Genomic DNA, 24,736 nt, shown 5'->3' on the forward strand with positions numbered 1-24,736 from the left:
TTAAATGATGGCTCAGCAAGAGGGCCCAAGTTTGATCTCTACTGCTGACCACATGCACCGAGCACATTTCAAGCATACATTCCAGGCATCTGCTATAAAGTATCCCAGTGACTCAACTGAGTATGCCACAGTCAGCAATATACAAGGTATACTACAGCCAAGAGTGCAATCCCCTTGAGGATACCATAGCCAGATGTGCTCAAGCAACACAACTTATAAAGTACAAGGCCTTTGAGTACCACAACCAAGCATGTGTGTTAATTCCCACTCATCAAACAACAAAGAGGAAATTTTGTTTAATTTGGTTTCCTGGTCATACCAGCCACATTTCAAGGCTCCATGGCCACATGTGACTAGTGGCCAAAAAATTTATCAGACAGCATAAATAAAAGAATGTTTCCATGATCGCAGAAAGTCCTATTGGATCTATAACCACAATAATCAGCCCATAAAAGAAAGCTCAGTGAGAGGTTGAATCATCTGAAAATGATTAGGCTACATAAAAAAAAAAAACCTAAATAATAATAGAACAGTGTCCACAAATCCTGCATGTGATCAATCAACTTTTGATGGCAGTGGTATATTAAATACCATTATATTTTAAATTTCAGAAAGGCTTCCTCATGTACTGAACAACTCCAACTACTAAAATAAGATAACTTTATGAACATGTGAAAACTAAGAACTAAAATAATTAAAAAATTAAAAGTATAACATAAATACACTTACTCTATGAAAAAAGAATTTACTGAGTACCTAAGCACACGTGGTAGAAATTTTTTAAGATATACACATACATACAGGCAGACTATCATACCCAGTACCTGCCTCGACAACCCTGAAATTTAGTAAGCCTGATGTAGTTTCAACATATTGAATAAATTCATTACATGCATGACATCAAAACATTCATTGAAGTAGTAGGGTGTCTATAGCTCTTGTTTCCTAAAATAAATTTTCAAAAGAAAAAAAGTAAAACCAGATCATTGATAAGTAGTTAAACATGAAGGACTGAATTTACATATTTATCTCTGCAACATTTCAAAAAACCTACCCAAGTAACTAAAGAAATAGAAAAAGTATAAATCGGGAAAGACACAAAAACTAGGAGATTAGACCCAAGCAGAACAGAAATGTCAGATGATTTTTCTAAGATGGAAAGCAGACTTAGCAGAGCAGAGGAAGCTGAAACCTAGAGCTAGCAGAGAAAAAAAATCAATATAGTTGTATCACAGAAACAAGGGATACCCCAAACTTGAAGGCACTACCGGTACCATATGAGGCAGAAATGAGGTAAAGGACCAAAAATAGGAGAATTAAAGAAAAGATTGTATAAGCATCAAATTGATTAGCCTGCTGCTAATCTGGCAAAAAAAAAAAAAAAAAAAAGAGAGAGAGAGAATTTTATTCCCTAAAGAACAGGCTGACTCAATCCAACCACACAGAGGGCCCTCTGTGAAAAGAGAAAAGAGGAAGGTGGAAGCAAGGTGTGCAAACTAACTGAAGACACTCATGGCACCCCTCTCCCACTTGGCTGCCAAAACTACCTGGCATCCAAACTACCAAAATGTCCCTCTGGAGGAAGACCTAGAAACACTGATGTTTGGATGGGGAATGGGCATAGAATGGGTCAGTGGTCAACAAAAAAAAAGGGGTCACACAGTGGAAGTGTACAGTAAAGATACACATGAAAAAATGAACTCTGGTGAAAGGACTGGTGTTAAAACATTGTTTGTCCTAAGCATAAGTAACTTTACAGTAATTTCACAGTGACTTAAAAGAAAAAAAAAAGCCCCTCATCTCCACATCACTTTTTAAATGCCTCACTCTTAGCAGAGATTAATATTTAAAGAAAGCCACAGAGGTGGTGAGTTAGTGCAGGGGTTAAGATACTTGCCTTGCATGTGGCTTACCGCGATTTCAATCCAATGCAGCACTACACATGATCCCACAGCCCCTCCGCCTTCACACCGCCAAGAGTGATGATCCCTGTGCAAGGAGAAAGTCCTGAGCACTGCCATGGTGTGCCCATGTGCACATTTAAAAAAAAATGTTATTTTTGGAGTGTCCTTTTTCAGAAAGTGAAAAATGTGTGGCCAAAATAATAATAATAAATTTAAAAATGTGTGGGCTGTGAAAATTAGAGGTCTTAAGGAAAAAGCAAGAAAAGCCCCTAGACAGTGATAAATAGCAATCATAAGAAAATAGCTCTGAAGTCAGCCATAGAAAGGAACTAGTCCAATTAAAAGAGAAGGGAAAGGGTTTTTTAAAGAACTATCCCCTTGGGGCTGGGGCAACAGCGCAGCGGGTAGGTAGGGCATTTGCCTTGCACGTGGCCGACACAGGACAGACCCGGGTTCAATTTCCCAGCATTCCATAAGGTCTCCCGAGACTACCAAGAGTGGTTTCTGAGAACAGAGCCAGGAGTAACCCCTGAGTGCTGCTAGGTGTGGCCCCAAAACCTAAATAAATAAATAAAGTACTATCTCCAAGAAAATTTAGAAAACATGCATGATGTTTTTGATCTGTGACTTTTACAGTTCAATTAGAGAGTCTAAAGGAAAGAGGTACTCAAATGAATTAAAGTAATTACCTATGGCAAAACAATCGCATAGAATATGTTCACAGTATACTGTCAAGATATATATATATATATATATATATATATATATATACACAGCCAAGATGAGTGTTTAATTCTAATTATATTATAAACAGCGTCAATTTTAAAATATGAAAACTACTAAAAATGGAAAAGGGGAAATAAATGCAAGAGGTAAAGTTCATGGTAAAATTAATTGATAAATTAAAATTTTAAATAAAAGAGCAAAATAAGCACCTTATGAAAATAAGAATGCTAAATACCAGAAAAAACCTAACTAAAATAATCTCTGGCTATTAGGATAGAGGGAGAGCAATAGTAAAGAATAATTCCCGGGGCCGGAGAAATAGCATGGAGGAAAGGCGTTTGCCTTTCATGCAGAAGGTCCGTGGTTTGAATCCTGGCATCCCATATGGTCCCCTGAGCCTGCCAGGAGCAATTTCTGAGCATAGAGCCAGGAGTAACCCCTGAGCGCTGCAAGGTGTGACCCAAAAAAACAAAAAACAAAAACAAAAACAAAAAAAGAATAATCCCGCCCCCAGTAAGCTTCTCTACTGCTAGTAGCAAAGAATTTTTTTAACTGATCTAACTACTTAGAAACTATTTAGTAATAACTAATACTAAGTATATGCCTACCCTATTAGTTAATGAAAACACCCCCAGAAATACGACAAAAGGAAGTGAGGAATAGTCACTAACATACATGTAACAAGAAATTCAAAATGGACTGACAAATCAATAACAATCTAATATTGGGACCAAATCAAATGTCTATTAAAAGGAACAAATTTGACCCTAAAATTCCTTACCCAGCACATATATAACATTTCACTAATTGCTATTATAAGAAAAGGTACAAACTGATTACCATTTTCTTGACTGAATTTTTAAAAATAACTTAATTGGGGGCTAGAGAGATAGCATGGAGGTAAAGGCATTTGGCTTGCATGCAGAAGGACTATGATTCGAATCCCGGCATCCCATTCGGTCCCCTGAGGCTTCCAGGAGTGATTTCTGAACATAGAGCCAGGAGTAGCCCCTGAGCACTGCCGGGTGTGACCCAATAATAATAATAATAATAATAATAATAATAATAATAATAATAATAATAATAATAACTTAATTGATTAGGAACTTTTATATCAGAAATTCTAAAATCAGACCCAGAAAATATTGTCTGTGGTCCTCTAAGAAAAGCCTAAACTTTTATTTCTTCAGTAAGTGCCTCTGAATCATTTCTTTTGGGAACTCTAGCTCAGACATTTCATAAAGCTAGTTTTGAAAAATATACATTTCTATATCTATAAATAATTGAAAGCAAGGCCAGAGCTCTTAAGAAACAAGATTTATAGGGGCCAGAGCAATGGCTCAGCAGTGGGGCATTTGCCTTGCATGTGGCTGACCCAGGACAAACCTGGGTTCAATCCCCTGTGTTCCATATGGTTCCCCTCACTAGGATCAATTTCTGAGCAAATAGCCAGGAGTAAACCCTGAGCATCATCAAGTGTGATCCAAAAAACAACAACAATAACAACAAAATGTTAGCAATCAATTTAACCCTTAAAAGTACCTTAAATATGGGTTAGGGGACTAACCAAACTGGTAGAGCATATGTATGAGAACTTAACTCCATCTCTGCTCCTGCACAGTGCCCCACAAAATATTGGCAGGTGTGGCACCACCAAGTATCATTTCCCCCAAAAATGAAATGCAGTATGAAACTAATGCCATTATATGTATAGTAGTTAGATAAGATGTTAGACCACAGGTCCCCAAGCCACAGAGACAGCTAAGAGAGAACAATCCAACTTAAAGACATGGAACAAACTAGTGTTAAACTGACATATCTGAGGAACAGTCACAAGTCACAAGACCAGTGTGATAAAGCAAAGTAAGTGACTAATAAGAAATGAGCACAGGAGACAAGCAGGAGACCATGTACTACTTATAGATGATTACAAGGATTCTGGCTTTTACTCTGAGGTGAACGGCCTTTTAAAGAGGTTAAATTGAGGACTGCTGGAATCTGGCAGACATTTTATTTATTTAATATTTTTCTAGGCAGACAGTTGAAAGAATTACAAATTGCTACACAGAGATGAGATTGTAGGGACCATATGACACAAGCAGGACAACTAATTATGAAGATTCTGCAAGGACTCAAGAAAGAAATGATGGTGGCCTGGACCAGAAAAAAAAAGTGCTCAAGGAGGTTAGAAGTCAGATTCTGTCCATGTATTTCCCCTGAACTCCCTTTCGCTATTGTGAGCTCATAGGACTGAAGTGTGCACACACAGCTGCAATGCTAGCCAAGAGTTGCAACCTTCACAGCCGTATCACACACTTGGTGGCAGACGTCAGACTCCTAGTCAAGGAACTTTCACCATATGCCAGGGGTCAACTCTTTACTGCAGTACTGGTACATACCTGGACAGCATCAGAGCATGCACACTGCTGTTACAATAGATCAGAGCCTCGGAGGCTGACACAGGTAAGAGTCACCAGGGATCAAACTCACAGCTTCAGGCTTCCAAGGCAGATACTATTTTGCAATTCAGCTATGCCTGGGCTCTTTTCTACTTTTAAGAAAAGGACGAAGGCATTTGCTAATAACTAAAAGTGGATATATAAGGAAAAAGAGAAGACTCCTAAGATGACACAAAATTTCTGGTAAAAGTGCTGTAGTGACAGTACAGCGGGTAGGGCATTTGCTTTGCATGCAACCAAAGTCAATCCCCTGCATCCCATATGGTCCTCTGAGCTGAGCCAGGAGTGAATCTTGGGCACAGAGTCAGGAGTAAAGTACTGTCAGGTATGGCCCAAAATACAAAAAAAAAATTTTTCTGGTAAAACGATTAGAAAGCTGGAGTTGCCATTTATTAAAGAAAACCTCTGGAAAACAGGGTTTGTGGAAGGAAGGAAGGAAGGAAGGAAGGAAGGAAGGAAGGAAGGAAGGAAGGAAGGAAGGAAGGAAGGAAGGAAGGAAGGAAGGAAGGAAGGAAGGAAGGGAGGGAGGGAGGGAGGGAGGGAGGGAGGGAGGGAGGGAGGGAGGGAGGGGAGGGGAGGGGAGGGAGGGGAGGGGAGGGAGAGGAAAGGGGAGGGGAGGGAGGGAGGGAGAGGGGAGGGAGAGGGGAGGGGAGGGAGGGAGAGGAGAGGGGAGGGAGGGAGAGGGGAGGGGAGGGGAGGGAGAGGAGAGGAGAGGGGAGGGAGAGGGGAGGGGAGGGGAGGGAGGGAGGGAGGGAGGGAGGTAGGGAGGGAGGGATCTTTAGCAAATCTTTTTGGATCATCCATTCTGTTAGCCATCTGACAGGATAGAATCAGCAGAGAACTCCACTGGATGGCACTGCCTTGCTGGTGCTAGCCTAGGAAGGACCATGGTTCGATCCCCCAGCTTCCCATATAGTTCCCCAGCATCTCATATGGTCCCCCAAGCCAGGAGCGATTTTTGAGCACATAGCCAGGAGTAACCCCTGAGTATCACTGGGTGTGGCCCAAAAAACAAAAACAAAAACAAAAAAAAAACTGGAATAGTTAATTTAGTTGGTTAAATAAATAGCTTTATGGAACTAAGCAGCCAACTACTCAGAACTGTATTTTTTTCTTAAAAGGTATTGGGAAATTACATACCAAGGAACCACTATTAGCAAGACTGTTTTATTTAAATTCCCAGCAATAAATAGAGAAGTGGCTCAGTGGAAGAGCACTTGCCTTGCAAGTGTGAGTTACTGGGTATAATCATCAATGTCAAAAAAATAATATTAATTAAACAAAAATTGAAATCTCACGTGCTGTGGTCTAATCTTCAAGATACTTAAAATAAGCATGTAGTAATTAAGATTAATATTAGTGATAAACTCGATAGATAAGCAAATGGAACTCCTAAAATCTCAAATATTATGCAGATCAAATTTTTCGTAATCTTTATTTCCAGAGTAATAAACCAATTGTATTCCAGAGAGAAATATAGAATAAATCAATCTAATTAAATATAACCGCCCCAAATCATTTATTTCTTTAACAAGAAACTATTATATCATGGCTCCTATCAGGTAAGGGAATAAAATTTACAACACTGAAACCATAAAATACCCCTTTTAAAATCTGTATTATTTTAAGAAAATGTACTTAGTTCAGAAAAGGTTAAAGAGCAATCAATCCTGGCTAAAAAAAAAAACACAGTCAGCCTGAATTCAAAGAGCTCTAAGTAGGGGCCAGAGAGATAGCATGGAGGTAAGGCATTTGCCTTTCACGCAGAAGGACGGTGGTTCGAATCCCAGCATCCCATGTGGTCCCCTGTGCCTGCCAGGGGTGATATCTAAGCACAAAACCAGGAGTAACCCCTGAGCACTGGCACCAGATGTGGCCCCCAAAAAACCAAAGTAAAGCAAAATTTGTTACCTAACACATAAAAGGCTCATAAGAGATACAACTTTATTGGGTGTTGGGGTACGTAGGTCACACCTGGCTATACTCAAGGCTGTACTCCTAGCTCAGTTATTCCAGGTGGTACTCTAGGATCATATGCAGTGTCAGGGATGGAACCAGGGTAAACAGCAAGCAAGACAAGTAACTTAACCTCTGTGTCATCTCTAGATACTTGACTCATTGTTAAATATATCAAGATCTAAAAATTTGGGGGGTAGGGGGATGACTCTGCAGAAGAGATGGATTCAGAAAGAAATAAACAAGCAAAAAAACCCAGTAATTTACCAAAATAAAGCTTTCCTTTTTAGAGTTAAACATAAATAAAATTAATTTTTAGGATTAAAATAAGCTAAAGAGATAAATGAGTTCTAAGGCACAGGAAGACTAATTTTTGTAATGCATAACTAACACTGAACAACCTGGGAATGAAGAAAGAAAACTAGTTGTTTTTTTGTTTTTTGTTTTTTGGGTTTTTTTTTGGTTTTTGGGCCACACCCGTTTGACACTCAGTGGTTACTCCTGGCTATGCGCTCAAAAATCGCCTCTGGCTAGGGGGGACCATATGGGATGCCAGGGGATCGAACCGCGGTCCTCCTACGCTAGGCTTGCAAGGCAGACACCTTACCTCTAGCGCCACCTTCCTGGCCCCAGTTTTTTTTTTTTATTTCTATAAGAAATTTTAAAAATTCTTTTACTTACATATGAAGTATTCTAAACTGAGGGATAAAGAAAATATCAATGAAATTCAAAATTCTTAGATTAAGAAGATGGCCTTTGCCATATAAAATATAAAATATATTAGTTCCACTTTAAAAAAAACTATTTTTAACTTAATATTTAACCATTTACCAATGAGAAATATCAACTATCTCCTTTCTTCTTCCTTATTCCAAAAACAAAATGAATATTTATCTGCGTTAGAAGTAAAATACATAATACTCTAATGCACTTAAGCAATAAAATCAGTAGTTTTCCAATAAAAATATTAAAATAATTCAAAATTTTAAGAATTTTCCTTAATAAGATTTTTAAAGATTTTATGTTTTACAATGATTAATACCATAGAATCTAAGGACCTATAAACATAGTTTCTAAATGTATATAAATCACATTAATAAAGTTATTCAAATTCTAGTTAGGGAACAATCTATTTTTAGTCCAAGTAGGTAAATTTATCCTTAGCAGCCCTGAGTTTTCTTCCTTAAGATAGTGTCCATTCATTCATAATAAAATTTGTAATATTTTATGAAGAATTCACTAAGGACTATGTTAAAGCAGTTTTAAGGCACAAATTAAAACGGTCATGAATTTTAATTCATATCTTACTTGATCACAACAAAAGGAAAATCCATGACAACAACGGAAGACATTTTCCAGCTTTCTAAAAAGGCAAGTTTTAAAATTAAAAACCATGAACTGATCTATCTACCAAATAATCCATTTTATATCAAACAGCTGCAGAGCCTATAATTGAACTAATGTATCAAAGGTTACAAATGAAAAGTGTTAGGTATCATTCTTGAAGTGACATATTAAGTTCCTAATTCAGTTAAAGTAATAGCTGTATTTGTAGTTTAACATAAATTAAGACCTTAATTATATTGTGACTATTTTAAACAAAGTAACAAATTCCTTTGTACCTGGGAATGTAATTTATAGCAAAGCCAGGTTCATTTTCTAAACCTATCTATTTCACACCGAAGGAGTATTCTGGGATAATGGTATAATGTAATTCTTGTTGCAGAATGTTGAAAGAGTAGAATCGCTAAAAGCACAAAAGAGGTTTGAAGATAAATGAAGATGCTATTCATTCAAGGGTAATTTCATCTTAGAACTATATGAAAGATGTTTCGCTCACTTTGGATACTATATGGCCTCAAATAAAAGTGTATTTTCAACTCAAATATAATGCCGCTAGATCGATTATGTTGATACTGGATATCTAATAATGAAGAATTCTAGCCTTTTCTGTTTAAGAAAGAGACTGTCACTTTTTTCATCTTACTGCTATATCTTTATTGTGAGGCTTAACAGCAGCCGAACTTAAAACCCTGCTTGCTATTTACTTTGGAAGCACAAAAGTAGATGGTTGGACTTCCAATCTTTCAGAATTATAGGGATGTAAAAATTATATAAAGTTAAAAAATATATTTATATTAGTAAACCACTGTCTTGATGACAACAGATAGCCAGTTCATTTTACTTTAAATGTATCTTCACAAATCCTAAAAAACTAATAAATGCCATGCTATTTATATGTTTGAATAAATATTAATAATAAATTTAATAAAATTTTAGAATGTGGGGCCGGAGAGATAGCATGGAGGTAAGGCGTTTGCCTCTCATGCAGGAGGTCATCGGTTCGAATCCCGGCGTCCCATATATGGTCCTCCCGTGCCTGCCAGGAGCAATTTCTGAGCCTGGAGCCAGGAATAACCCCTGAGCACTGCCGGGTGTGACCCAAAAACCACAAAAAAAAAAAAAAAAAAAAATTTTAGAATGTGCTATATTCTGTCATTTAAATTTAGTTATCTATCTATTCAAGAGACTTTATGTACCTAAAGCATTTCAGGTTTTATAAGCATAAATCACCAAAATGTTTTAAAATACTTTTGATAGGGGCTGGAATGATAGCACAGTGGTAAGGCATTTGCCTTGCATGGAGTCAACCCAGGACAGACCTGGTTTGATTCCCAGCATCCCATATGGTCCCCTGAGCCTGCTAGGAGCAATTTCTGAGTGCAGAGCCAAGAGTAAACCCATACACAGCTGGATATGACACCCAAAAAAATACTTTTGACATAATGACATTTCATGTGAATAATTTAAATTCATTATTATCAATAAAACTTATGCAACCTCCATATCACTACCTTTAGAATACCAAAAAGAATTCTGAAAATTCCCTTATGTAGTAAGGAAATTAAATTTCTTATTATGAAATGATATGAAATTCTTTTTTTTTTTTTTTTTTGGTTTTTCGGGCCACACCCGTTTGATGCCCAGGGGTTACTCCTTGCTAAGCACTCAGAAATTGCCCCTGGCTTGGGGGGACCATATGGGACACCAGGGATTCGAACCGCGGTCCTTCCTTGGCTAGGGCTTGCAAGGCAGACACCTCACCTCTAGCGCCACCTCGCCAGCCCCGATATGAAATTCTTTTTTTTTTTTTTTTTTTTTTTTTTTGGTTTTTGGGCCACACCCGTTTGAAGCTCAGGGGTTACTCCTGGCTATGCGCTCAGAAATCACCCCTGGCTTGGGGGGACCATATGGGACACCGGGGGATCGAACCGCGGTCCATCCACTTGCAAGGCAGACACCTAACCTGTAGCGCCACCTTCCCGGCCCCCCGATATGAAATTCTTATTAATGAAATTAAATTTCACTAAATTTCTCTTCCCCATTCCTACTGCTAACCCTAAGTATGGATAAAAGACTCATTTTGCAAAGGATAATCAAAGTGAAAGTAGAAGATTAACTTAAAAAATTGAAAATGATGGTTTATCAAATGTTACTACAGTTATTTCCATGTTTTTTTTAAAGACAGTTCTCTCCGAAAAGGTGGCACAGGCCATTAAGGCATCTGCCTTGCCAGAGCTAGCTAGACGAACCGAGGTTCGATCCCTGTCGTCCCATTTGGTCCTCCAAGCCAAGAGCAATTTCTGAGCACATAGCCAGGAGTAACCTCTGAGCATCACCGGGTGTGGTCAAAAAAAGAAACAAAAAAATAAATAAATAAAAATGAGGGGCCGGAAAGATAGCATGCAGGTAGGGCATTTGCTTTGCATGCAGAAGGACAGTGGTTGGAATCCCGGCATCCCATATGGTCCCCCAAGCCTACCAGGAGCAATTTCTGAGCACAGATCCAGGAGTAACCCCTGAGCGCTGCCGGTGTAACCCAAAAACCAAATAAATAAATAAATAAATAAATAAAGACTAGTTCTCTATTAATTCACCATTAAAATATATCCACAGGCATCATCCTACTTGAACCTATCAAGATTAACTGCCACTTAGTGACATACAGTTAGGAACAAACTTGCGTAGAGCAAAAAATATATACACGAACTTAAATTTCAAAGTTATTTCTTCTAATATTCTGCAGGTAAGCCATTCACTATGGTTAAATGAATGGCATGGCTAGCTTATAATAAGAAAAATTTATTTTCATAATCCCAGTTGATTCCCTAAAGTAGCAACTGATCAAGTCCCAAAGGAGATGATATTCTTTTCTGCTCTTCCCCAATCACTACAGATGTTAGTATATTTCCATGTAACTATTAATTAATATTTCAACCTAAAAAAGTATCCTTTTTAGTCCCTTTTTTGTTTAGCTAAAAGAAATAAGGTAACAGGGCCCGGAGAGATAGCACAGCAGTGTTTGCCGTGCAAGCAGCCGATCCAGGACCAAAGATGGTTGGTTCGAATCCCGGTGTCCCATATGGTCCCCCGTGCCTGCCAGGAGCTATTTCTGAGCAGACAGCCAGGAGTAACCCGAGCACCACCAGGTGTGGCCCAAAAACCAAAGAAAAAAAGAAATAAGGTAACAGATTTATCAAAATAAAGGAGCAGGATAATCTATCAATAGATCTGACATATAGTGCTCATGGCCCACCATTAGTGGCACTTCAAAAAGTTTTTTTTTATGTTATATTTTCATCAAAAGAAAAGGTTTATTCCCCCCCCCATGCCCCTATTTTTATCCCTTTTATTTTGTTTGTTTTGGGGGTCATATCCCATAGTGCTCAGGGGTATGCCTGTCTGTGTTCAGGGATCACTCCTGGTTTTTCCAGGGTGGTCACATACGGTTTGGGGGGACTGACTGTATGTGGTACCAAGGATCAAACCTAGAACAGCTTTGTGCAAGGCAAGAGACTAATCTGCTGTATCTGTCACACTGCCAAGACAAATAGCCTTCATGTGTTCTATACTCTTTAGTATAATTGATATTTTAGAAGATATGACCTGTAAGGAAAATGTCAAAAATAATTTTAAAAAAATAATAATTTTATAATTACTTGTCTAAATTTTAGATAAAAATTCAAAGATCTTTTTCATTGGGACAGACCAATATGCAGTTAAGTATTGTGAATAAATTCTTAATTTCAGACTCACTGGATTTTACAATCTAGCTGGGCCAACCACTAATCTATGTAAATTCAAACCAACTGCTTTTGCTCTCTATTTCAACTTTCTAATCCATAAAATAAGAATACTACTACAACCTACTTTATTAGGACTGTTATATATGAGGATTATCTATGAAACTTAAACATATCAAGGTTTGGCACACAGAGTAAGTGCCCTATAAATTTTAACTACAGAGTGGGAATATTCTAGCTCATAAAGGTAGAAGGATTAACAAAACTAGTAAGAATAAGTATTCAGGGGCCAAAGCAATGGCACAAGCAGTAAGGCATCTGCCTTGCACACACTAGCCTAGGACAGACCACAGCGTCCCATATGATCCCCCAAGCCAGGAGCAATTTCTGAGCTCATAGCCAGGAGTAGCCTGAGCATCACCGAGTGTGGCCCAAAAAAATAATAATAAAAAAATAAGTATTCAGAACAGTTTTGAGCGCCAGGTAGACAATGGACAAATGTTGCTTTCTACTTGTCACCACATTTTGTGGGCTCCAGGATCATGATCAGGGCTTCAATTTCTACTTCTTTTTAAAAAGAGATTAACAATTGTACCCTATACTAGCTACTGGAAAGGATGAAAGACTTTACATAAAAACTCACAGAATGAAGCCTTATATAAAAAGATCACTCAATAAATATTCAATTTCCAAACATATCCTAGGTAGGGCTAGAGAAACAGCACAGCGGGAATGGAACTTGTCTTACACAACCTGGAATCACCAGAAGTGATTCCGGAGTGTAGATTCAGGAGTAGCCTCGGAGTATAGTATCGGTGGATGTGACCCAAAAAACAAAATAATTTTAAAACTATTTCATTAAAACAATCTTCAGGTTTGAAAGATAGCTCAAAAAGCTGGATGGTGTGCAAGGATGCTTTACATACAGGAGGACAAGGTTCCTGTTCCAGTGGCACACAGTCCCCTGAGCACTGAACTGAAAATAGTCCCAAGTACCACTAAATGTAACCCTAGTGCCCTACCACAAATGTACCCAAACTTAAATACATAAATAAATCTCATCCAGTGTTATTAAATGTTTGAATAGACGGTATTCAGTGTTAACATGTCCAAGGAAAGGTATCAAAGAGCAATCACAAAAATTATTAATGAACATATAAATTTTAAAATGCCCAAAAACTCTCCTTAAACCCAATAGTTCTTCAACCTATTACTTCAGTGTTTTTAGACATCAAAAAAAGCTTTCAAACTTCCATTTTTCCTGCAGACAATGATTACAGAAACCTTTATCAAATAAAAAAATATGAGGAAATGACCAAAATTCACTGTGCATTTAACATATACCAAATACTTTTCTAAGTGCTTTTAATAGTTAACACACTCAATCCTCATGATACACAACTGATAGTTTCTATTTTTATCTCATACTAGAAAACTTGAAACAAAACATACCATTTAAAGCATACTGTATTTGGAACAGAAATAAATAACTCATTTTATTTGAATCTAGTATAGGAGATAATGTAGATAATCTAGACTGAATCAGTAAAGACACAAATTTCTTGATGAAGATCAAATAAAACTTCTGTAGAAACCATGGAATTCACCTAGTTTTACTTCTGTTTCATATGTAAGTATCACATATAATATGTAATACATATCATATATACACATATCATATGTAAATATCACCAGTTACATATAACTATATTCCTGAAATATGACTATAAAAATTGGTATACTAGAAATTAAAATATACATAATTTAAACTTAATAAAATATAAAACAACCCATTAATTCTGTGCTATATATTTTAATATAATGGATGTAATTAAATATATTAAAATATGTTCAACCTATTTCTTTTGCCTGTATTAATATGGTTACCAGAAAAAGGTTAAACCATGTTATATAATCATCTTTCTAGTGGACAACTTGGATTAAGTTACAAGATGTGGATAGTAAAAATGACTTATCAGAGCTGGGGAATAGCTCAGTGACAGAAAAACATTTGTCCTACAAGTAGAAGATAGCCCCAGTGCTACCAAATATACCAAGCATGACCCTGGTAGCACTGCAGGATCACAGCAATTTGCAAGTACAACCTAGCCAGGTATGAGCACAAGTAAAGAAGGGCAGCACCCAGGGAACACTGCAGCTAAAAATTGTTTGGGAATCAGAGACTGTAAGTGCAACTCTCGTTATCATCTGTGCAAGCACTACAACCCGAATGGACGGCAACAACCAAACAAAAGAGTGCAGCTCTCAGCTGGCACCATACACAGTAAAGGAATCCAACTCTCAGCCAGCACCATGCCAGGCATATGTGTGGATCTCACCACCATTAACACAGCAACACAGGGACAAGAAATGGGAAATTGTTAATGGATCATCAAAAGTTCTTTCTCTGGCAATTACTTTAAAATTACTTCCTTCAAAATAGAACATGTGTACACATATAGCTCAAATGAAGCAAAGTAATATTTACTATACTCCATACTACTATAGTAATATTAACATCCACGGAGGATGTTATGTTATTTTCTTTTTTTTTTTTTTTGGTTTTTGGGTCACACCCAGCAGAGCTCAGGGGTTACTCCTGGCTCTACACTCAGAAATTGCTCCTGGCAGGCTCAGGGGACCATATGGGATGCCAGGATTCAAACCACTGGCCTTCTGCATGCAAGGCAAGCGCCTTACCTCCATGCTATCTCTCTAGTCGTTGTTATTTTCTTTAAAATGAAATCATAATGGTTCCTTTCATCACCAAGCTCCAAGCATTTATTTCCAGAGGCAATAATAAATACCAAGTCTGTGAGGCAAAGTAAGATTTAAATTTCCTAATGGGTTAACTGACTATTAAAATACCTAATGCTTGACATTGACATCTGGTATCTTATAAAAAAATCCAGAGTGTTGATACCTGTCGCATTGTTTTTGATCAATTTTACAGTTAAGTGATTTTTCAAAATGGATACTGGACTACTATAAAGAATAAAATTACTCCATAGAGTTTACATCAGATATCTAGAAAAGTCACATTTATAGTCATGGCTACTATCAGCTGTCAAGTCCAGGAATATTGAAGAAATCTAAAAATTTTAATATGTTCTGGTTAATTTATCATCTAAATGACAAATGCAGGATAACAAAAATTTTTGAAATAGTTGAGCAAAATTCTGCATTTTAAAAGGTTATTTTTACTGATTTTATTAATTGCAACTATGACTTGAAAAGCCATGGTAAGAAAGTAGATTAATAGGATCCAAAATAAAAGTTATTAAATAAAAGATATGCTAAGTATATTTTGCTCTTTTCCCCAGATTATTTTTAACAGTAATACATCTTTATCTTAGATTGTACTGTAAGCTAGTCAGTCTACAGTGGGATTTTGCAGCACTAACACAATATAAACTGGAGCTTGGTGACTTTTCTTTATAGAGGGTCTGTTCTGCACACTGAAGATAAAAAGCATCTCAGAGGCCAGAGAGATAGCACAGCAGCATTTGCCTTGCAAGCAGCCGACCCAGTACCTAAGGTGGTTGGTTCGAATCCCAGCATCCCATATGGTCCCCTGAGCCTGCCAAGAGCTATTTCTGAGCAGATAGCCAGGAGTAACCCCTGAGCACTGCTGGCTGTGGCCCAAAAAACCAAAAACAAAAAACAAAAACAAAAAAAAAGGCATCTCAATATCTATCTAAGGAATACCAATAGCAACCTCCCCAATAGACTTGACAACCAAAAATGCCTAAATTTTCCAATGCATCTGTGTAGCTAAAATTCTCTTGTTTAAGAAACAATAAAATAATGCTTGTTTAAGTAGCACATGCACATGTGCACTAAGAACCACTGATATGTTCGTAACAAATTTAGTGGAAAATATTCCCGTAAGTATTTCTAGGAACTCTTCATAGTGGATCCTGGACAGCTTCAGCACAGAAATCCATGAACTCTATAAATACATATGCAGACAACCCATAGTGTTCATGTACACTAGATGATTTTCTGGAAAAATATTCTGCATCAATTCATTAGATTCCAAAGGAGTTACAAAAATTACAACTTAAAAAAAGGCTTAAGAGGGGTCAGTGAGATAGCATGGAGGTAAGGCTTTGGCTTGCATGCAGAAGGACGGTGGTTCAAATCCCGGCATCCCATATGGTCCCACAAGCCTGCCAGGAGTGATTTCTGAGCATAGAGCCAGGAGTAAACACTGAGCACTGCCGGGTTTGACCCAAAAACCAAAAAAAAAAAAAAGGCTTAAGAGAGACCAGTGGGGGGGGGGGGGGAGGGACCAGTGGGAGGAGGGAGAGAGGGACCAATGAGACGGTACAGTGTGTAACAAATTGCTTGCACATGACAAACCCAGTTTCAATCCATAGCACCTCATACAGTTCCCTGAGTACCACCAGGAATGATCCTGAGCACAGAGCCAGGAGTAAGCCAACCATAGCTGTTGGGTTTGCCACCCTCCCAACACCCCCCCCCCCAAGATAAAGGGTTAAGAAACAGTGTTTCTGCAGAGGAAACTGCATGAGTATTGAAAGTAGGTGCCTAGGATGTGTGGGACCTACTTTTTGATTATGGCAGATGACCAACCTCTACCCCACCACCACCAGGTATACAGCCCTGGAAGGGGCCCAAACATTTTAGGGTGGCCTCAAATAAAGAAAAAAGAATTGTGTTTTAACTAAAATATTCACTGTACTTTGAAGTTACCACTTAGAAGATATAATGATCAAAAATACAATTTTATATACACACAAAAATATGCTTATGCTATCAGTTCAGGCAGGCTTTTAAATCTTGAATCTCCTTATTCAACACACATTTACTGAACACAATCTATATGCTAGGCATTATAGTATCAGTATTTAAGAGTTAAATTCCATCTATTTCCAAAGAAAGCCCAATAAATTATACTCTAAGGTTCTTTTTCATCACTGAAGCAATAGTACAGCAGATAGTGTGGTGTGCTTGCCTGCCAAGCAGCTAGCCCGGATTTGAACCTGGCATCCTATATGGTCCCCTGGCACCATCAGAAGTAGTAATTCCTGAGTGCAGAGCAAAGAGTAGCCACTGAACATCACTGGGTATGGCCCAAAAGCCAAAAAAATTTTAATTTAAAAAAAAAGTTATTACTTAGAGTATATAACCAAAAGAGAACTTGATACTCAAATTTTAACAATAAAAAAATATACTAATGGGGCCGGGCGGTGGCGCTGGAGGTAAGGTGCCTGCCTTACCTGCGCTAGCCTAGGAGACGGACCGCGGTTCGATCCCCCGGCGTCCCATATGGTCCCCCAAGCCAGGAGCGACTTCTGAGCGCATAGCCAGGAGTAACCCCTGAGCGTTACCGGGTGTGGCCCAAAAACCAAAAAAAAAAAAAAAAAAATACACTAGTTAGAATACTAGTGCCTGAAGATAAAATAGAGACAAGTAAAATAAGTATACTTTATATTTTTGGTAAAAGGGTATAAATAAATCTTCTGAAAAACTTAGATATTCATATTCATACATACAAGTCATTGTCAAATATTTCTTTCCATCTTTTCCCTTCTTGCCTACCTGAAAACAAAATAAAATGCATTAATGATATACTATATATCAGACATAGTTATGAAGGCCAAAAGATGGTGCCAAGATAAACTCCAAAAAAAAAAAATGTAATGAAATGACCCAGAACATTATGCCTAAAAACAAGGCACACAAGTCCACACTTTCTTCCATTCCATTTTCCCTTTCCTCAAGAAACTAAGTTTGTCTTTTATAAATATCATATATCTTAGTTTTTCTTTTACCTTTTAGATGCTGCATGTTAAAATCCCCTTTGCAATCCACACCATAAAAGCTAACTAAATTAAGAGCAACTCGGTAAAATGTTTGAATAATTTTAATTCTATAACCTACAAAAGAACATTTCTCTCTTTCTAAAAGCATACACCCCCTAAGAATCCTTTATTTTATCATGGAGTTCAATTTTGCTTATGGGGTCACTATTCTTTTCCTACTGCACAACTGTGAAATAAATTGAACAGCTATTACATTCAATAAGTGTGCTGGGGTAATAGATGTTAATGTAATCAATAAAAATACAAGGCAAGACAAAGGAAGGATATATTTGCTTTTACGAATATCAGTTAGTCATATTAAGATAAGAATGAACATAATGAGAATGCTTTAAAATACATAATAATTTTTTATAAATAAACCAGAAAATAATTCTGAATTTCTAAACATCATCCAAAATAATACCATCATATCTCACCACAAACAAAAGAACTACTAAGAAACAGAACATATCTAGCACAAAAGTGATTTTCATAAAAAAGGATGAAAAATGAAGATTTGAATGCTTCTCATATTTGTATATTGACAAAAATTAACACAACGCAATCAAACCTCACAAAAGCATTATGTTGATAATGGTAAATCACAGAAAAATTATTTACAATAGCAAACTGTCAGGATGAGAAAAAGTAATTACAACTCAAAGTAAAAAAATATGACATTATTTACATATTTACCTGCACAGCAAGAGAAGCTGCATTGTCAGAAAGCAAAATCTGCTCCCCTGTGGAAAAAAATGAGACAAAGTGTGATTGCTAAAAAAAGATCAAAAATACTTATAGTTTTATTTTGAAAAGCTATTTCTACATTTTAAAGCTATAGCCTTTCACTAATATAACTAATCAAATTTCTATCAATGTATTTGATATTAATAAATTATGGTAATATGCAAATTTTAATTAAACAAGACCATTTCCTCTAAAACTATTTGCTCCTTTATTGCATTTTATCAGCAAGATGTAATTAAAATAGCCCATTTTAAAATGAACTCATTTTTCAGGTTTTTAAGAAATATTCCTCTTCTTTTCATTAAGTAAGATAGTATCTGGTTAAACCTCTCTAGTTAAAAGTGAAAGCATTCAAAATCATATAAAACCAGCTTGCAGTTAATATTGCTCAGTGTGTCTAGGTCTGTCACACAAAAGAAAGATGACAAGTTCGCTGCAATAAAAATTCCATGCTTAGAAGACTAGGGTTGCTGCCTATTAGTCTTCATTACTTTGCAGTCTTCTGACAACTGTAGCAGGCTGCTGAGCCCCAAATGGGGTCCATAATGTGATCTGATGATATATGAAGAGCTGCTAAAGGGAGCCTGAACCGTCCTAGCCTATACATTTTAACAGTCCCTTTCTCCTGAAAGCCCACTTTACCACAGGACTTCGAAAATCTGCTGTGTCAGCTATTGGTACAGTCAATCTGCCAACTGCTCCTGCAACCACATCATTTTACACTGCCTACAGCAGCCAATATAATGAGTCAATAATAAACTAAGAAACTCACAGGCCGAGAGCATTTGGTTTTCACAGATACAAGTTTAGATAAAATCTCTTAGACAAATTAGACGAGTATTCCCCCTTCTCTAAGGTCTTACGTTCTCTTTGCAGTAAGTTGTATTATTGAGAAAATTTTTCTAATAAGTATATTTTGATACAAAACCATTTTTAATTGTGAACAATTACCTTTCAGCTGCTGATATAAAGTAGCATTTTCAGGCCAAGGTTCTGTAGCTGCAGAAACAAAGCAGAGATAATTAGGCATACCAAGCAAAACACATCAATAGTCAACCAAATAAATAAACACCAATGTTTGCCTAGAGCATTTAAAGTCCATTGCCAAGTTATCTTAAATATGGAGACTAATCCACATTACCTTAGAGTCTATGGTAAACTAGACAAATTAGATCATTTTGTTTTAAATTCATATTTGGACTACTATGTGTGATAATAGGATTTTTATGAAGAGAAAATAGAAGATATCTTGCCCAATCAAAAGAAGAAAAATTTTAATAACACAGCCTATATGCTAATATATCTTCACCTCTTTTAAACAAAATCTCTAAAGACATCTCAAACGTTTTAGTTTAACACATTAAAAATTACTAAATTTTGACTCACTAAAAATAAGTGATACTTAATACTCATAACAATGTTTTGTTATTATAAATACTGGTAATATTTATAAATTTTAGCAAAGCAAGTTTCCAAAAAAAAAAAAACTCAACAAAGAAACCAAATATAAGGACATTAAGCCCAGCATTTTATAAGGTAGTAATACTTAACATATGATGACTTCTTTCTGTATTCTAGGATATTTCATCCTTTGAAACCACCACTACCCACAAAAGAGAGGAAAGTAAGAAATAGGATTGAAGCAATATATAACAATGTAAAATTAAGCTACTGATAAAACAAACTTTAGGCTTGACCTTGATTCTTAACCTCCCATCTAAGGAGTTTAGGTACAAAACAAACAAAACAAAACAAAAAAAAAATTAGCAATCCTCCAGTGCTTGGGAAAGGCACTAAATTTAAATTTTCTCTTATTAGCCACATTGAGGAAGCAAGTCCCCACTGATGGGATATCATTTGCTAAATAATAATTTGTAAAAGCCATTAAACATCAAAATCACCCATTCTAATACAGCAACTACATTTGTTTTCAGCAAAAAAGTAAACAGATGAAAATAAGAAAATTTTCTGCTAGTTTGAAATAATCCAGTCTCTACCATACATTAAATTATAATTCCAGCTTTATTTTTAAAACAAATGTGTAGATGTTAACATTATTTTCTTCATTTTTGTTTTGGGGTCACATCCGGCAGTGGTCAGGGGTCACTCCCAGCAACTGACAGGGAATCAGGTAGTGCCAGAGATTAACACGGTTCCCACATGCAAACCATACAGTCACTTCCTTGAGCTATCTCACCCATGCCCTCCTTTTTTTCTTTTTCTTTGTTAAATTTTTTGGTTTGGGGCTACACCCAAAAGTGCTTAGTTAGGGTTTCCTCCTGAGGCACTGTGCTCAACTTGGGTACTAATGGCACTGCTGGGGATCAGAGAGGTTCAACCCATGCAAAGTAAGCACCTTACTTCTTCCTGTACTAGATCTCTAGCCCACATTTGTTTCCTTAAGGCTCATCTTTAAGATATATTAAAATAGCTCTGAGAGTATATTCCTTAACTTACTCTTACTTACATAGACTATAAAAAAAAACACAATAGTATTATTATGCATTATAAAATTATTATGGTGGAGCCGGAGAGATAGCACAGTGGTAGGGCATTTGCCTTGCATGCAGCTGATTCAGGATGGATAGTAGATTGAATCCTGGCATCCCATATAGTCCCCTGTGCCTGCCAGGAGCGATTCTGAGCACAGAGTCAGGAGTAAGGCCTGAGCACAGCCAAGTGTGACCCAAAATCAAAAAAAAAAAAAAATTATGTTTGGGCTATACAAATCTAGATTCAGACTTAAAGATAATAATATGGATTCACCAAGCAAAGAGGGGTCATACATACTTGGGGCTAAAGAATTTCAACTAGCTATGTATGAAAAAAAGCAGCAAAAACTAAATAGTTTCTGTACATTACTATATACTTTATAACAAAATAAAATTTCAGTATAAACCAATTAGCTTGTTTTAAAAATAAAAGGGAAAAAAGGAGCTGGCATCAGCAAATTATTCAAAAATAACCTTTTAGAATAAATTGTATGGTCAGCACGGTCACACTGCTTACATCTGTATGAGAAACAATACAATAAGCTCTATTTGTTAAGAGTCTATATCATCAAATATTCAGCTATATTCAATATATTAGTATTACTTAAGCAACAGAAAAGAAGCTTACAAAATTTCACAATACCGAAGCTGAGTTCTTTGTAGATACAATTTGTCATGTGTTTCATCCATGTTTCCCACAGTGCATTCATTTTTAATGATGGTTGTTATTCATTAAATGAATAGATTTTGATTAAATCTGCCACCATATTCCCAAACTATTTTGGCTAATATAAACTTTTATTGAGTTTAATATTCTCAACTATGCTAAAAAAAAAAACCCCAGGGTGTTCTAATTAGATAGCCTAATAATTTAAACTACTGGTTAGTCATTTTGTATACATACCAGACATAAATTAGAAACAGAATAACATGTTTTACATTCATTATTTGCTAAATACTAAAATGTATTTTCTTTGATAAATCAAAAGTTACTTAAGTACTATAATATTGCAGAGTTCTCATAAACAGTTTATTTAGTAATTCTAGTTAATTTCTGATCACCCTATGGATTTCACTTTATGTCTAATAGAGCAGACATGTGTGAAAGTCAAAGAAATCTTGCTCATATTATCTGACTTCAATTTAAGAAAAAGAGTTCCTTACAAATGGAAATAGAAATAATGCTGGCATTTTCTCCTTGATACAACTGTGTTACACAAACTTAGAAATTAGTATTGAAAGCTTTCTGAACAGCCAAAACATCAGATATTATCCTTATACTACGACCTATCATTTAAAAAGAGAAGGTATATTGGCAGATATAACTCTAAAATCATACCGTTTTAGTTCCTAAGAATTTTACTGCAGTCTTGAATCAGGAGGCAAGCAATGGTAGAGTGCATAGGTAATGAGTACATACAGCATGAGCAGTTTAGAGTATACAAACAACACTAATTTAAGCATATCACCCTGAATCATTCCAAATAATTGCCATAAAAGTAAGACATCATGGGACCAGAGCTTGCACGCAGCTAGCCCAAGTTTGATCCCCAGCATCCCATATGTCCCTCAAGACAGCCAGGAGTGATTTCTGAGTGCAGAGCCAGGGGTAGCCCCTAAGTGCTGCTGACTGTGCTATTTGATAGAGTACCAAAAGTGAAAATCCTAAATTGTGTGGATGTGACATGGCAATTAAATTACCAATCAACTATGTAGGTGGTCTTCCTAGAAAATAAATTCTGCATTTGTCAAGTTCATGAATCATCATCACATATAACAAAGTACAAAGTCAAGCTCTCCATCTGTAATATGAATTTTAGCTTTTGTTTGTTTGGGAGCCACACCAGGCGGTACTCAGGAATTAGTCTTGGGTCTGTGCTCAGGAATCAATCCTGGTAATGCTCTGGAATGAGATATTGGGGACTGAACCCAGGTCACCACTTGCTAAACAGGAACTTTACCCACTGTACTATCTCTCTAGCCCAAAAATTTTATCTTTTATATTGAGAGTTTCTAGTGAGTGAAAGAACAATTCAAAAATAAAATTGCTTATGTACTCAACTTTCCCAAGGTCATTTAACAGCCACCTCCACAAATCTTACTCCCAGAGTAAGTATAAAATAAAAAGAGGTTAAGAATTGAGAAGTGTAGTGCTAACAGCAGATCTTAAAATATTGCAGCATTGAGGGGCTAAGAGATAATACAGCAGTAAGTCACTTGCCTCGAATACTCACAACTCATGTTCAATCTCCAGCATCCCATACAATCACGTGAGCACTGCTAGAAATATTCCTGAGTGCAGAGCCAAGAGGAATACTCCTGAGCATCATCAATTGTGACCCAAAAAGTTCAAAAATAATGGTTAAAGCATTTAGGGTTACAGTGATTAGGGTACATACCTTGCAAGCACCCAACCCCAGTTGGGTACCCACCACTATATCATCTCTGGGTGTAGCCCTGATGGCTCCTGGCACCACTGAGTATAGCACTTACTGGCCCACTGGTCTGGTTGGCAAAAATCACTAGAAGTACATTCTAGGCACTCTGAAAACTATTTAGAAAGCTCTTACCTCCCCACACTCCAAAATTCCATAGATTTGAAGAAAAATCTCTTTAGAGCAATTATTTTTAAATTATCATCTTTTATTAGTTTTATTTCAGTTACCTAAAAATATATTTGACCAAAGACTAATCCAAAAGGGAATAAAATATCATGATTAACCTACAATATATATATATATTTTGTTTGTTTGTTTGTTTGTTTTGATTTAGATTTGGGCCATACCCAGCAGCACTCAAGAGTTACTCATGGCTCTATGCTCAGGAATCACTCCTAGCTATGCTTGGGGATCATAACTGATGTTTGGGATTGAACCTGTTCATCCACCTTCAAGGCAAATGAAGGCTTCAAATATATGCTGTCAACTAAAACTAGTGTGTACCTACTGGGATGACAGTATTAAAAGATTCAGAATTTTCATGCGGTCACAAGATCCAGGAATTTCAATCACTTTGGCTGATACTGTGGCTTTCATGGAACATGTTTTCAACTGCCAGAGCTTTTGGAAGTATGAAAAGGCAGGGGGAAGGTGCCTGCACTCACTCCAAAAAAGTCCTGGTAACGTCAGCCTGAATACAAGAATAACTGGAGTTTTTTGTCAGATTGATGTTTCTGCAGAGAGCTGTAGGTGAGTGGTGAATTTGAATCACTGACAAAACGGTGATTGTGGGTGGTGGGTGCAGCTGTATGGCATGGCAAGGCAGAAACTTGGCCTGCTCTCCTGATACTGCCACCTTTCAGCTGCACAGCCAGTGTACCCATAATTTTTCACTGTTTGGTTTCATCTCTTTCAAGAATATATTGAATCTAGGGAGCTAGCCAGATATAGCAACTGCATTCAGAAGCATCAAAAATGTTTTGTTTTTAATATTAAAAGTGCCTGAAACCATTGGCAGAATCGAATTTCATAAACATACCTATCTAGTTCTATCTACTGACCCTAAATCTGGACGCTGGTTTCTAGTTTTTAGAAAATA

At 36.7% G+C, this 24,736-nt stretch overlaps 1 protein-coding gene across 1 annotated transcript in view; it reads right to left on the reverse strand.

Moving 5' to 3' along the window:
- The window catches only part of MTX2 (metaxin 2), an 85,145-nt gene that overhangs the window by 25,257 nt on the left and 35,152 nt on the right, over positions 1 to 24,736 (reverse strand). Inside the window, exons 2-3 of the mRNA XM_049773499.1 lie at positions 19,659 to 19,706; positions 18,657 to 18,703 (exon numbers count right to left, since the gene is read on the reverse strand). Coding sequence (XP_049629456.1) covers positions 18,657 to 18,703; positions 19,659 to 19,706 — 95 coding nt within the window. The remainder of the gene's footprint in view (positions 1 to 18,656; positions 18,704 to 19,658; positions 19,707 to 24,736) is intronic.

Source organism: Suncus etruscus, chromosome 5 (assembly GCF_024139225.1).
Source record: "Suncus etruscus isolate mSunEtr1 chromosome 5, mSunEtr1.pri.cur, whole genome shotgun sequence".
In the NCBI taxonomy this organism is placed as follows: Eukaryota; Metazoa; Chordata; class Mammalia; order Eulipotyphla; family Soricidae; genus Suncus; species Suncus etruscus.